This window comes from Jatropha curcas, unplaced genomic scaffold (assembly GCF_041381405.1).
Source record: "Jatropha curcas cultivar XTBG-Jc1 unplaced genomic scaffold, XTBG_Jcur_1.0 HiC_scaffold_442_pilon, whole genome shotgun sequence".
NCBI lineage: Eukaryota > Viridiplantae > Streptophyta > Magnoliopsida > Malpighiales > Euphorbiaceae > Jatropha > Jatropha curcas.
Genome location: NW_028322476.1, coordinates 2,078 through 15,437, shown reverse-complemented (window position 1 = coordinate 15,437; position 13,360 = coordinate 2,078). Strand labels below are relative to the sequence as shown.

The 13,360-nt window shown below is 35.7% G+C and overlaps 2 protein-coding genes across 2 annotated transcripts; one reads left to right on the top strand and one right to left on the bottom strand.

Moving 5' to 3' along the window:
• Window positions 1-1,103: 1,103 nt before the first annotated feature.
• On the top strand, window positions 1,104-5,461 carry LOC149491841 (pseudouridine-5'-phosphate glycosidase-like; the record flags this gene model as incomplete). Its single annotated transcript, XM_089717006.1, is given in 7 exon segments — window positions 1,104-1,210; window positions 1,293-1,370; window positions 1,704-1,749; window positions 2,314-2,434; window positions 2,548-2,633; window positions 4,446-4,529; window positions 5,223-5,461. Coding segments are annotated over 7 exon segments (542 nt in total), but the record flags the coding sequence as incomplete, so codon positions are not given.
• Window positions 5,462-10,559: 5,098 nt separating this feature from the next.
• On the bottom strand, window positions 10,560-13,021 carry LOC149491840 (uncharacterized). Its single transcript, XM_089717007.1, has 3 exons — window positions 11,833-13,021; window positions 11,564-11,742; window positions 10,560-11,354 (listed from the first exon to the last, which is right to left on the bottom strand). The coding sequence occupies exons 1-3, from the start codon at window positions 13,019-13,021 to the stop codon at window positions 10,560-10,562; spliced, it is 2,163 nt and encodes a 720-aa protein (XP_089573133.1).
• Between the last annotated feature and the right edge of the window lie 339 nt (window positions 13,022-13,360).

Below are 13,360 nucleotides of genomic sequence, written 5' to 3'. Positions count from 1 at the left end.
ATAAAAGAATGAAAAACTTTTAAAATATAAGAACATTTTTTTTTTCAAAAAAAAAAAAAAAAAAGTTAGTTGTCAAATATAGAAGTTCTTATATTTTCAAGAATATAAGTCCGTTGTAAATTAATAATGAAAATAGAAGTTGAAACCTTGGCATCTACTTTTTTTTTTTTTTAATTTTTCGATCTACCTAAAAAATCTTTGATTCTAATAAGTTATCTCAGCTATTTTTATCTATATGTAATTTATATTTTAAGAGCTTGTTCAGCTTATTTTTATTTTTATTTTTATTTTAATTTAATTAATATTGATTTTGAATTGAGATTTCATTTAAATTCTATCTTAATCTTATTTGAATTATTAAATTCTTGTTATCTATTTTCAAACTTAATATAAGTTCATTTGTTTTTTTTGTGATTTTTTATTGCAAGATATAAAGCTGATGAAAAAGGTGTCTTGGCTTGTAACATGCAAGCTTGTCCACCCTTGAATATTGAACCAATAGTAAATTTTCCGTGTTTTTCCTGAGGTGCAAATTGTTGAGAATTGATAAAATTTATGGTGTTTAAATGTTTTTATCCATGATAGAATAGGTGGTTGGATGCTGATGAATTGTCGGTTTAGCAAGGTAGTAACTAGTAGGAAAAGGCATAATTTATTAGGGCGATAAAGAAGATGAAAAATACATGAATGAACTATTGATGATCAGTTAAAAAGAAAGGTTTGGTTTGCTGATGGATGAAAAATATATGGGTTGCCTAGATGATGGAGAAATGGAGAGAGTATTGTTGTGCTAGAAGTAAAAATAATTTAGTTTCAAGGGGAAAACGGTCAAAATATTATTCCTAGAACAGTAACATAGGACCCAGTTTTGGTATATATAATATTATCACTGATAAAAAGCAGCAAGTTGTTCATTACATAACATAATAAAGGTATGAGGCTGCAATTATTTTCAGTATGATATTAGAGACAAATGTATTAGTAACCTACTGATTATCTTTTGAATTGTTTTCTTTTGAAATTAACATTGAATTATAGAAACATAATTATTATTCAACATTTGCTGATTGTTGAAATTGGACTTTTTTTCCATGCATTGGCAGCAATGGATATATCATCTGATCTTACTGAGCTTGGCAGGACTCCAGTTGCTGTTATCTCTGCTGGAGTAAAATCTATATTAGATATTCCCAGGACCCTTGAATATTTGGTACATATAACATTTATGTCTCTAAATATTGTTGTCAGCTATTCAGCCTTTGATGATAAATCTCATACCTGTTTCATCACAGGAAACTCAAGGTGTTTGTGTTGCTGCTTATAAGACCGACGAGTTCCCTGCTTTTTTCACGGAAACAAGTGGCTGTAAGGTACCAATAATCAAAGCTTTTTCTCTCTGAAGATGGACTTTAGTTACAGTTAGGACTTGGACTTTTCCTGTAAAGAAGTATGTTGACATAGTCTCAGGGATAATGGAAGTTATATTATAGTTATCTCAGGGATAATGGAAGTTATATTATAGTTATTATTTACTAAAGGAATCCAAGCATGAAAATTAAATCTTAAAAACTTGTGCTGCATGCAAAAGAAGTGTAAAGCCATTCACATCTATTAATTTGTGCGAGTATTTATATGTAAAATTATTTGTTTAAAATTCAATTTCTTCCAATAAATTTGCTGTTTGATTTGTGGCTCTAATCTAGGCTCCTTGTCGGGTGGACACTCCAGAGGACTGTGCTCGGCTGATAGGTTAGTGAAGAAGTCTGTTTATTTAACCTTTATCTCCTCCCTTTCTAGTTTTGGGGTGGGGGTGGATCCCATTTTGCTAAATTTTGGCATTTTGGTCAATTGAGTTCTTTTACTTTAGTTTGGATCAATTAAACTCTTTAATTCTTATTTTTAGTCAGTCGAGTACCCAGCCAGATACGTGACAGCACATGATAGTGGTGGATGTTAGGTCTTCTTTAAACAATCATGTTTTCATGGCTGAGATAAGCATACATGGGAATGATAAAAGTGTAAAATTTCTGCTATTAATTTCTTAATAATAACATCTGTGTCGTCTTTAAGCTGACAGCTACAAGTGGGTCCCATCTTTTTCTCCCCCTGATAAGAAACCTCTACTCCAATACTACTAATGGTTTTGCCTAGCGTCACCTGGCCAGGGACTCAATTGACTAAATATGAGAGCTTGGTGGTTTAATCAATTCAAATTAAGAGAACTCAATTGATTAGTGTCAAAGTTCATGTGGCCAAATTTCCCTAGTCAGAATCAAATTAATTTTATTTTTTTTTTGTTTTGTTTAACTGCAGATGTTAATACGAAACTTAAGCTAGGGACTGGAATTCTGATTGCTGTTCCCATCCCAAAAGAACACTCAGCTTCTGGAAACTTGATTGAGTCTGCCATACAAATTGCCATCACTGAAGCCAGGTTGAAAGTGTCTTTGGCTCATTAAATATCTACGTGCTATGTTCATTGTCTAATAATATTGTCTTTGTAATAAATTTGGCTTTAATTTGCATAAAATTGGACTGGATCTTCAGGGAAAAGAAGATAACTGGCAATGCTGAAACCCCTTTCTTGCTTGCTAGAGTGAATGAAATTACTGGAGGTGCCTCACTGGCTGCAAGTATCCTTTCTTTTATTCTTAACTCAATATCTTTCTTTTGAAATTCAGTTTCATGGGGACATCAGATGGCTTAGTGAGGATGGTTAAAACAGGTCATTTTGGGGTTTAGTAAAGGGCTAGAGTGCCCATGTATGTAGGAGAAACAATTAGGGAATGTATGGAAATAGGTTAAAGAAGCAAAGAGAACACAAAAGTAGGGTTATGGGACTGTTTATGGAGGAATTGAGGGGCTGTGAGCAGTAATGAGTGGTAGAATAAAGGGGTAATTTTAGGCTTCACACTTAAAGTGTTCTTGGATCACACCCAATTTATCCATAGGCATCACGTGTTGAGTTGAATTTCATCACACAACTCGAAATAGCATATAAAGCTGATTTTTTTTTGTTTACCGAATAACACAGCCTATTCACTGCCCCAGATATTTCATAGACTTCAGTTAGTACTAATCCTTTGAAAAGCATTTTATAACAACTCTAGGCCACTTTCATTACATTGAATGGAACGGAGAATACAATGCCCAATTCCGCATTGTATTATATTGTTCACTGGCATAAGTGAGGTTGGGGAATAGGAATAAAAATGGAAAAATAACAGGAAAAGGAATAGTCTTCTTTTTTCTTTTTTTTTTTTTTTAAATTTCAAATATGTCCTTATTTTGGCCTTTTTAGTAATTTCTCATACCTCCTTAAAATATATATATAACCAAACAAAGAAACGGTTTGAAAAATTATATTCCATGTTGCCTACCGAACATAGGAATTGGAATTCCTATTCCCATTCTATTCTTTATCATATTCCTTATTTTATTCTATTCTATTCCATTAAGCCTTTAAGAAAATGACCTAAAGTCTAATCCTATAAGGATATGGACTTGAAAACAAATAAAAAGGAATAATAGTTATCCCAAACCAACAGGATTCAAAATTAAGACTTAAAATAAATATAAAGAAAGACTCTTGAATAGAAGGCCATATTTCCCAATAGAGCTGGAAATTACAAAATTACCCTTGATTCTTAAATTACTTGACCATCAACTTATTTATGAAAATATACACTTAAACTAAACTCTGAATATCTATGAAGTAGTTCATATTAAATCCTATAAAGCTTATATTAACGGCCTGTTTGGTTTAGTTGTTCATATTAGCTGATAGCTGGTGGCTGATAGCAGTCAGCTGATGAATATTGATTTTTGGTAAAATTTTGATAGCGGTTGCTGTTAAAATAATAATATGACCATTAAGGTTATAATTATTTGCATATATTATGATGTATAATGTGTGTGTGTACATATATGAATTAAATTTTTTAAAATATTATTTAATAGGAAATTATTATTTTAAAGAGCTATAAGTAAATTATCATGAAAAATATTAATTTAAAAATATAATTTTATTAAGAATTATTTTTATGAGATTAATAAAAAAGTCTAAAATGTAATTATAAATACAAATCAGCTATCAGTTAATATGAAAAAACTCTAAAATGTAATTGATGAAATTAGCACCTCATTAAAATCTTTACAAAACACCTATAACTTACTTAGATATAAATCGGCTGAACCAAGTGCTCTCTAAATCTGAACCATAATTCTTAGCTTTGAGTCTTTGAATTTGGATCTTTGTGGCTTTCTACTCTCCATCACATGGTCCTTTTATTTTGTGTCCACGGGAAATAAAGATGAGTTTTAAATGTGATAATTAAAACAATTTGTTTATTTTGCAAATGAAATTATTTTTGATAAGGTTTATAACGGTACTATTCATTGTGTAATTGATTTAGAAATTTAATTTTTTTTTAACTAACTGTTAGACATTGCACTCGTGAAAAATAATGCTCTTCATGGTGCGAAGATTGCGGTAGCCCTTGCTCAGCTTAGAGAACATTCTAATAAAGGTACTTGTGTTTTGCCGATTGACTTATTTCCGGATAGCAATTATTGGCAAATGGATTGTCTTTCAATATGAGAAATCATTGTGCTTTCTTGTACCATTTTTGGCATAATAACAATTACGAAAATGTATAGCAGCTAAGTTGAAAGGGCAAGAAAATTTGTCGATTATGTTTGTTGGCTATGATGGCATCTACATGGACTAGGTGTAACTGTTTGCCTTAGTGCCTGTTACATTTTTGAAGGAATAAAACGTGGCACTAAATAATAAGTACAGGAGCATATGATTATTGCAGTGTGTTATTATTGAACACATCAGAAACTTAGGTTCATCTAAATAAGTATCTCATTTGCAAACTAGCTCAGGTTTTCCTATTTCTATCATTTTGCATATTGTTTTCATGTAGCTATTTTATTCCATGTCTAAATTAATGACAGACTTATTTTGTATTTATCATTTTTAAAGAGGATAATATGTTGCACAGAAATGGAAACGAGGAAATGTGGAAACCTGGAAACGATATGGGGAAACAACATTTAAAATATAATTTTACACGGAAAAACAAATTTTAGATGGGAAACAGACATGCAAAAAAGTTTCTGAAACACAGAAACGTCCATGACTTGAAATTTCCGTGCATCATAGGAGGATATCAGTGTTTATGATAAAAATTAAATTCATGTCAAATTTTGTGCAGGAGATTCTGAGTTGGTGTGAGAGACTTCGAATTGGATTTCATCTGGCAAGCTGGACTCATCTTAATAACACCAGCCCCCACTTCTCTGTCTTGCCTATAAATTCAAAGACTGATATTGAAAATCCAAGGCCTTGGGTATTTATTTGAGTTGGAGGTCGCACACTCAAAAGGTAGTTTCACTTCGTCAATTTTTTTTTTCCCAACTACATCAAGCACAATTTGTTGTGATATACTGATAATACTTATTGCTCAACTCTTTTAGAAATTTGAGAGCCAAACAAATTTTTAGAAATTTCTAACCCTTTTAAATAACTCTGATAAGCTTTGTTTGAAGCAATCTCCGAACTTTATTATTATTTTTTTATGATTATTCGTTTGCAGAACATGAACTTAGGACTCGTCTTGGCATAATTTCAATTACTGATTGAGGGTATAGAAATTTGATATGAAAATAATTTAACCTATTTAACATAATTAACTCTTTTTTTTTTTTTTTTTTTTTTTTTGGTGAATCAAAAAGAATACTGCATTAAGTTTGATAAAATGAACGCAAGCAAGAGGGAATAGAATCCCATACAACAAGACTAGTACTTGTTGGGATTATAACTGATTCCGGAGTGGGATCTACGGAAAAATGCTTCAATAATTACGTATTGGATATTAACCATCGAATTCACCAGAAATAATAACCACGATAAAAATTAAATAATTACCGTAAATGCCAGATGAAAATAAAGACACCGAGATTTACGTGGTTCACCCTTCAACTGTTATGGGCTACGTCAACGGGACAAAACCTCCGAATAATTCTTCTACTAAAAAATAGTAGGTACAAAAGAGATTACAAAAATAGTGGTACTCTAAGTGTTTCTCAAAAACACCACAAATTATAATCCTCACTATTTTCTCTCTTTCCCAATTTTAGGAATCCTTTCCCAAAATTCTTTACACTTAATTGTGTATTTCTAATCTTTTGCTTTTGTACATTTAAATGCACTTCGTCTGCCTCCTTTTATAGGCAGTTCTGTGAATGAGTCGTGTATAACTCATTCACGTCTTTATACTTTGTCAAAGAAGATTATCCATTGGCGTATTGTACCCAATGTCTGCTTTTTCAATTTGTCCCACTGCTTTTGTTCATTTCTTCTGGCTTTGCATTGTCATCTTCAATTGGATCGTACAGATCTTTGCAATTGAGGAAGTCCTCCATTCTGGATTTCCACATTGAATAATTCGAATCCGTCAATTTGATCATTGCCCCATCGTTAGCCATGTCGAATTCTGAACAGTAAAATTTTTGTCAGATTCAGAATTCGACATGGCTAACGATGGGGCAATGATCAAATTGATTGATTCGAATTATTCAATGTGGAAATCCAGAATGGAGGACTTCCTCAATTGCAAAGATCTATACGATCCAATTGAAGGTGACAGTGCAAAGCCAGAAGAAATGAAACAAAGGCAGTGGGACAAATTAAAAAAGCAGACATTGGGTACAATACGCCAATGGATAGATGCTAGCCTATACAACCATGTGAGAAATGAAAAAGATCCCCAAGTTCTCTGGAAGAAATTAGAGAATATGTACGAGGCTACGAATGCTCAAGGAAAAGTCTTCATGATTCGTAAAGTCATGAACTTGAAGCTGTCAGAGGGACGATCAATTACACAACACTTGAACGATTTTGAAGGACTCGTAACTGAGTTAGCAGTTAGCGGTATGTCCTTAGATAACGAGATGCAAGCATGCCTACTGTTGGAATCTCTACTGGATAATTGGGATACTCTTGTGGTATCATTGAGTAACTCAGCTCCAAATGGTGTGGTAACAATATCTATGGTAAAGAATAGACTACTCAATGAAGAACTACGAAGAAGAGATGTTGTCAGTACCCGTTCACAAGCCCTTGTCACAGAGAATAGGGGCCGGAGCAAGAGTAGAGGTCCAAGGCATGAAAAGTCAGGTGGTAGATCCAAGTCCAGAGAGATGAGAAAGTGTTACCATTGCGGTAAGGAGGGTCATCTCAAAAGATATTGTCGTTTACTCAAACAGGATAACACAAACCGAAGACAAGAGAATGACAAAAATACATCTGCTACAGTCTCAGGAGAAGATGGTAAGGTGACTTTAGTCACTCATGATGCAGATTGCTGTCATGTTGGAGATGCAAATACCGAGTGGATAGTAGACTCCGGTGCTTCATACCACGGTGTTCCAAAAAGGGAATACTTTTCCACTTATAAAGCAGGAGATTTTGGCACTATTAAAATGGGAAATAATAGTGTCTCGCAAGTGGTGGGAATCTATGATATCTGCATAAAGACAAGTGTCGGGTGCACATTAACACTTAAAAATGTGAGACATATTCTTGATCTTCGGTTGAACCTGTTGTCTATGAGTGTACTGGACAAGGAAGGCTATCACAATCATACAGGTGACAGTAATTGGAAACTCACCAAAAGGTCTTTGGTGGTGGCGAGAGGAAAAATATGTTGCTCGCTGTATAAGACGCATGTAATAATATGTGCGGGTCAACTGAATACAGTTACAGATGATGCTTCACCAAATTTGTGGCATAGGCGGCTGGCTCACGTTAGTGAGAAAGGGCTGAATATGTTGGCTAAGAAGTTCCTCATACCATTAGCCAAAGGTAAAATAAACCCTTGTGATCATTATTTATTTGGGAAGCTGATGGCGTGGTGGAAAGGACTGTGGTTTTGATAGAGAAACACGAGTGCTACAGTAACTTGCTACAGGAACTCAGAAGCATCCGTGCTACAGTAACTTGATTCAAAATGTGATGAAAGGCTAAGATAGTTGATGGTGAAGATTAAAATGAAAAAAGATAGATGATTGTTTTTGGAAAAAACAAAACCCAATAGTTTTTGGAAACTAATAAAACCCAAATGTGATTAACACTTTCTTGTTATTCCAAATCTCCCTTTCAAAATACACAAAGTCCCTTTATATAGGGAAACAAGAGATAGCCATAAACTCCCTTTGAATGTGTTGTTCAAAGACACAATTTCAAAGGACACCTAACTAGGTTGAAAACAATACATTCAAAGATACACCTAACTAGGTTGAAAACAACTTATTCAAAGGACACCTAACTAAGTTTGAAATAACTCATTCAAAGGCACAATTCAAAGAACACCTAACTAAGTTTGAAAACAACACAAATGAGCTGGAATTCATAGTCAATGATCAACCAAGTGCTCCTTGATTATTGTCTTCAAAGATGATGGTTTGAAGGAACCCAAATGGCCCTAAAAGGAGCTGTAGCTTCAGATTGAACATGTCACTCCCACCAAGCCCATCTTCACTTGGACTGTCTTCATTAACTTCACTAATGGAATCAAGACCAAGGCCCATGTCTAGGACAGCTTGTAAGGCTAGGCTAGATGGACCTCCATCATTCTCCCCTTCTTGAAAAGTTTCAACTTGGTCAGAAGTTGACATGGTGTCTTCCTTATTTGGCTAAGTCACTTACATTGAAGGTGTTGGAAATCTTGTAAGACGGAGGCAGCTCTACCTTGTAAGCATTCTGGTTTACCTTCTTGATGATCTTGTAAGGACCCTCGGCTTTGGGCATAAGTTTATTCTTTCTTTTAGAAGGGAATCGTTCCTTCCTTAAGTGAACCCACACTAAGTCACCTTCTTTAAATTCCACAACAGGTTTTAGCTTGGCTTGCATCTTGTAGGCTTCGTTCTTCTTCTCAATATGTGCTTTTGCTCTAGCATGGAGTTTGACAATTGCAGTAGCTCTGTCCTCGGCCTTTAAGTTAGAGGGATACTAGAGTGTGCGTTGCTCAAATCAAGAGGAACAAGTGGATTAGCTCCATAAACTAATTCAAAAGGAGTAAAATTAGTGGTCTTACTCTTCGAACTGTTGTAAGCAAATTCAGCATGAGCCAACAAAGAATCCCAATTCTTTACTTTCCCCTTTAGCAAACTTCGCAAAATGTTGCCTAAGCTTCGATTGACCACTTCTGTTTGTCCATCTGTTTGAGGATGAAAAGCCGTACTGAACTTCAAGGTAGTTCCTAACCTTGCCCACAAATGCCTCCAAAAATGACTCAAAAACTTTACATCCCTATCACTTACTATGCTCCTAGGAATTCCATGGAGTTTTACAACATTTTCAAAGTACAAATTCAGAATATGAGATGCATCATTAGTTTTGTTACAAGCAATAAAATGAGCCATTTTTGAGAATCTATCTACTACAACCATAATGGAATCATTATTTCGTCTTGTTCTCGGCAAGCCAACAATGAAATCAATACTTACATCTTCCCATGGTGAGCTTGGAATCGGCAAAGGCATGTATGGTCCGTGAGCTTGTAAGGTCATCTTGGATTGCTTACAAGTATTACAACCCTCAACAAGTCTTGAAATCTCTTTCCACATCTTTGGCCAATAGAAATTTTTGCTTGCCAATTCATAGGTTTTGTCTCTTCCAAAGTGACCGGCTAGGCCTCCACCATGGACTTCCTTAAGAATTGCTTCCCTTAAAGAGCTTTGAGGAACACAAACAGCATCAAGCTTGAAAAGATAACCATCATGAATAGTGAAGTCCCTAAATGCACCATCTTTCCTAACTCTCTCCCAAATTTGACCGAAATCCCCATCACTCTCATACAAGGTCTTAATATTCTCAAATCCTATTACATGAGCATGCATGGTACTAAGAACCTCATATCTCCTAGACAATGCATCAGCCACTCTATTACTTGGACCATCCCTATACTTCACTACAAAATCAAAGGATTGCATGTATTCAACCCAAGATGCATGTCTCTTGCTTAACTTAGCTTGACTTTGTATGTATTTGAGGGCTTGATGGTCAGTAAATAAGATGAAAGAGTTAGCCAACAAATATGCACTCCAATGTCTTAGAGCACGAATCAAGGCATAGAACTCAAGATCATAGGCAGAATATTTTCTCCTACACTCATTCAATTTTTCACTAAAAAATGCAATAGGTTTGCCTTCTTGACTCAAAACAGCCCCTATCCCAACCCCACTAGCATCACACTCCAATTCAAAAGGTAAGTTGAAATTAGGCAAGGCCAAAACAGGAGCTTTTGTCATTGCATTCTTTAAAGTGTTAAAAGCAAGGGTGGCTTGAGGTGTCCATTTAAACACCCCTTTTTTCATGCAGTCTGTTATAGGACTTGTTATAGTACTAAAACCTTTAATGAATCTCCTATAAAAAGAACAAAACCCATGAAAACTCCTTACTTGAAACAGATTGTTTGGAATAGGCCAATCAACAATGGCCTTGACCTTTTCAGAATCCATACTTATACCATCTTTAGATACAACATACCCTAAAAAACAATGGTGCTATCACAAAAATGACACTTCTCTACATTAGCATACAATGATTCACGGTCCAAAACCTCAAAAACAAGTCTCAAATGCATATAATGCTCATGTAAACTAGTACTAAAGATCAGAATATCATCAAAGTATATCACCACAAATTTGTTAAGAAAAGGTTTGAGTACCTCATTCATGAGTCGCATAAAGGTGGAAGGTGAATTAGAGAGTCCCATAGGCATGACCAACCATTCATACAGCCCCTCATTGGTCTTGAAGGCTGTCTTCCACTCATCACCTTCTCTAACACGAATTTGGTAGAATCCATTTGCAAGATCAATCCTTGAGAAAATTGAAGCTCCATGCAATCGATCAAGCATATCATCAAGCCTTGGAATAGGAAACCTGTACTTGATCGTTATCTTGTTAACAGCCCTTGAATCTATCACCATTCTCCACTTGCCATTCTTTTTAGGAACAACAAAGGCTGGCACAACACAAGGAGAAACACTCTCCCTTATAAAGCCTCTCTTTAACAATTCATCAACTTGCTTTTGTAATTCATCACTCTCTTTAGGACTCATTCTATAGGAGTGCTTATGAGGAATTTGAGCTCCCGGAACAAAACTGATCTCATGTTGTATTGATCTTAGAGGGGGCAAACCGATAGGTAAAGTGTTCGGGAAAACTCTCTCAAACTCTCTAATAAGAAATTGTACCTCTTTTGGAATCACATGATTCTGTTTAGGCTCATCCTCCACATCAATTGGAACATAGCTAGGCAGCCCTTCCATGATCTCACTCTTCTCATCATTGGATAACAATCCAACCATTCCAACTTCTCTTTCTTCTTTCGCTTCTCGGGTAGTAACGGTGTGAGCAAGATGGTGTTACCCTCATGGAAAAAGGTGTAAGTATTGGCCTTTCCTTGGTGTTGCACATCCTTATCATACAACCAAGGTCTCCCAAGAAGCAAGTGACAAGCTGTCATTGGGATAACATGGCAGCTCACCTCATCCACGTATTGCCCAATTGCAAAAGGAACTAGACACTTCTTAGTGACTTTAATTTCATGCTCAGAATTCAGCCAAGCCAACCTATAAGGGTTGTCAATTGGCTCAGTTTTCAGTCCCAACTTCGCAACCATTTCATTGGATACAACATTCTCACATGCACCACTATCAATAATAACTTCACACAATTTATTTTTTGTCAAACATCTAGTGTGAAATAAGGATTTCCTCCTCCAATCCTCCTCATTCTTTTCAATATTCAAAATACGCATCATCACTAAACACTCCCCATCTTCCATTGCATCACAAACTAGCATATCTCCCTCATCAACATTCAATTCACTATTTACTGCAACAGAATCAGCATGGTATATTTCTTCCTCAATCTCCTCTATCTCTCTAAGGGTCATTACTTTCCTTGAAGGACATTCAGATTGGAAGTGTCCATACCCTTGGCATTTGAAACATTTCAAAGCATTCTTAGAGGTACTTTTGGATGGTGGGACAGATTGGGTATTTCTTGGTGTGTTGGAAGTGTTTTTAAGAGGGGGTTTTGGTGAAGGTGTGTATGTGGTCTTGATAGGGGCAGCATTGGGGCTACTAGAGCTGGGTTTGTAGTTATAAGGTCTGATATTGGTTTTGTTTTGGTGTGAATGCTTCAAACTTGTCTCACTTCTTAGTGCTAATCTCTTCAATTCAATAAGAGATTCATAAGGATAGAAGCTTACCATGTCTTGGATGTCGAATCGCAAGCCTTGGAGAAAACGCCCCATGATCAGCTCCTCGGTCTCCTCGACCTCACACTTCAATAAGAATTCCTCAAATTCCATGGTGTATTGTTCCACGGTTTTAGTATCTTGTTTGAGGCTCAACATTTTCTCAATCATTTTCTGTCTATAATGGGGTGGCAAGAACACCGCATCCATCTCTTCTTTCATCCTATCCCATTGAGTAATTTGAGGCCTCCCTTCCCTCATCCTTCGTTTTTGCAAATTATCCCACCAAAGGGCAGCATATCCCTTCAACTTCATAGCAGCAAGCTTCATTCTTTTGTCTTCGGACACCTCCCTCAGTTCAAAGGATCTCTCCATTGAGTATATCCATTCAAGATAGGCATCAGCATCGATCTTACCATGAAATTCAGGTAATTCGATTTTATAGTTGAAAGATTCTTCTTGTCTTTCAACACGGATGGGTGGTGGCAAACGCCTTGCCCCTTGGCCAAATCCTCCATGAAACAATCCTCTCCCTCTCCCTCTAAAACCTCCACGTCCCAACACAAGGTGTTGGTCCTCTCCATTGAAATCTTCATTAGTCAGTTCCTCTTCATGAGGACTTTGGGTATTTGGGGGAGTATTTTGGATGAGTGTTTCTAAGGCTTCATTCTTGGCCTTAAGAACTTCCATTTCCAACCTCATTTTCTCAATTGCTGAGGCTAGATCTTGATCTTCTAACATGACTTGTTTGTCTTTGTTAAGAGATGCTTGTTGGTTATTAAGCATAACTTGAAAACAAATGAAAGTGAAAGAAGGTAAGATTGTTGGCTCTGATACCAACTGATGGCGTGGTGGAAAGGACTGTGGTTTTGATAGAGAAACACGAGTGCTACAGTAACTTGCTACAGGAACTCAGAAGCATCCGTGCTACAGTAACTTGATTCAAAATGTGATGAAAGGCTAAGATAGTTGATGGTGAAGATTAAAATGAAAAAAGATAGATGATTGTTTTTGGAAAAAACAAAACCCAATAGTTTTTGGAAACTAATAAAACCCAAATGTGATTAACACTTTCTTGTT

Coding starts and splice junctions, on each gene's coding strand:
- LOC149491840 (XM_089717007.1), bottom strand. CDS start 13,021: ATGTTAGAAGATCAAGATCTAGCCTCAGCAATTGAGAAAATGAGGTTG. Junction 11,743..11,832: donor GGAGTGTTTAGTGATGATGC/GTATTTTGAATA, acceptor AATTGTGTGAAG/TTATTATTGATAGTGGTGCA. Junction 11,355..11,563: donor TTGGGCAATACGTGGATGAG/GTGAGCTGCCAT, acceptor AATGATGAGAAG/AGTGAGATCATGGAAGGGCT.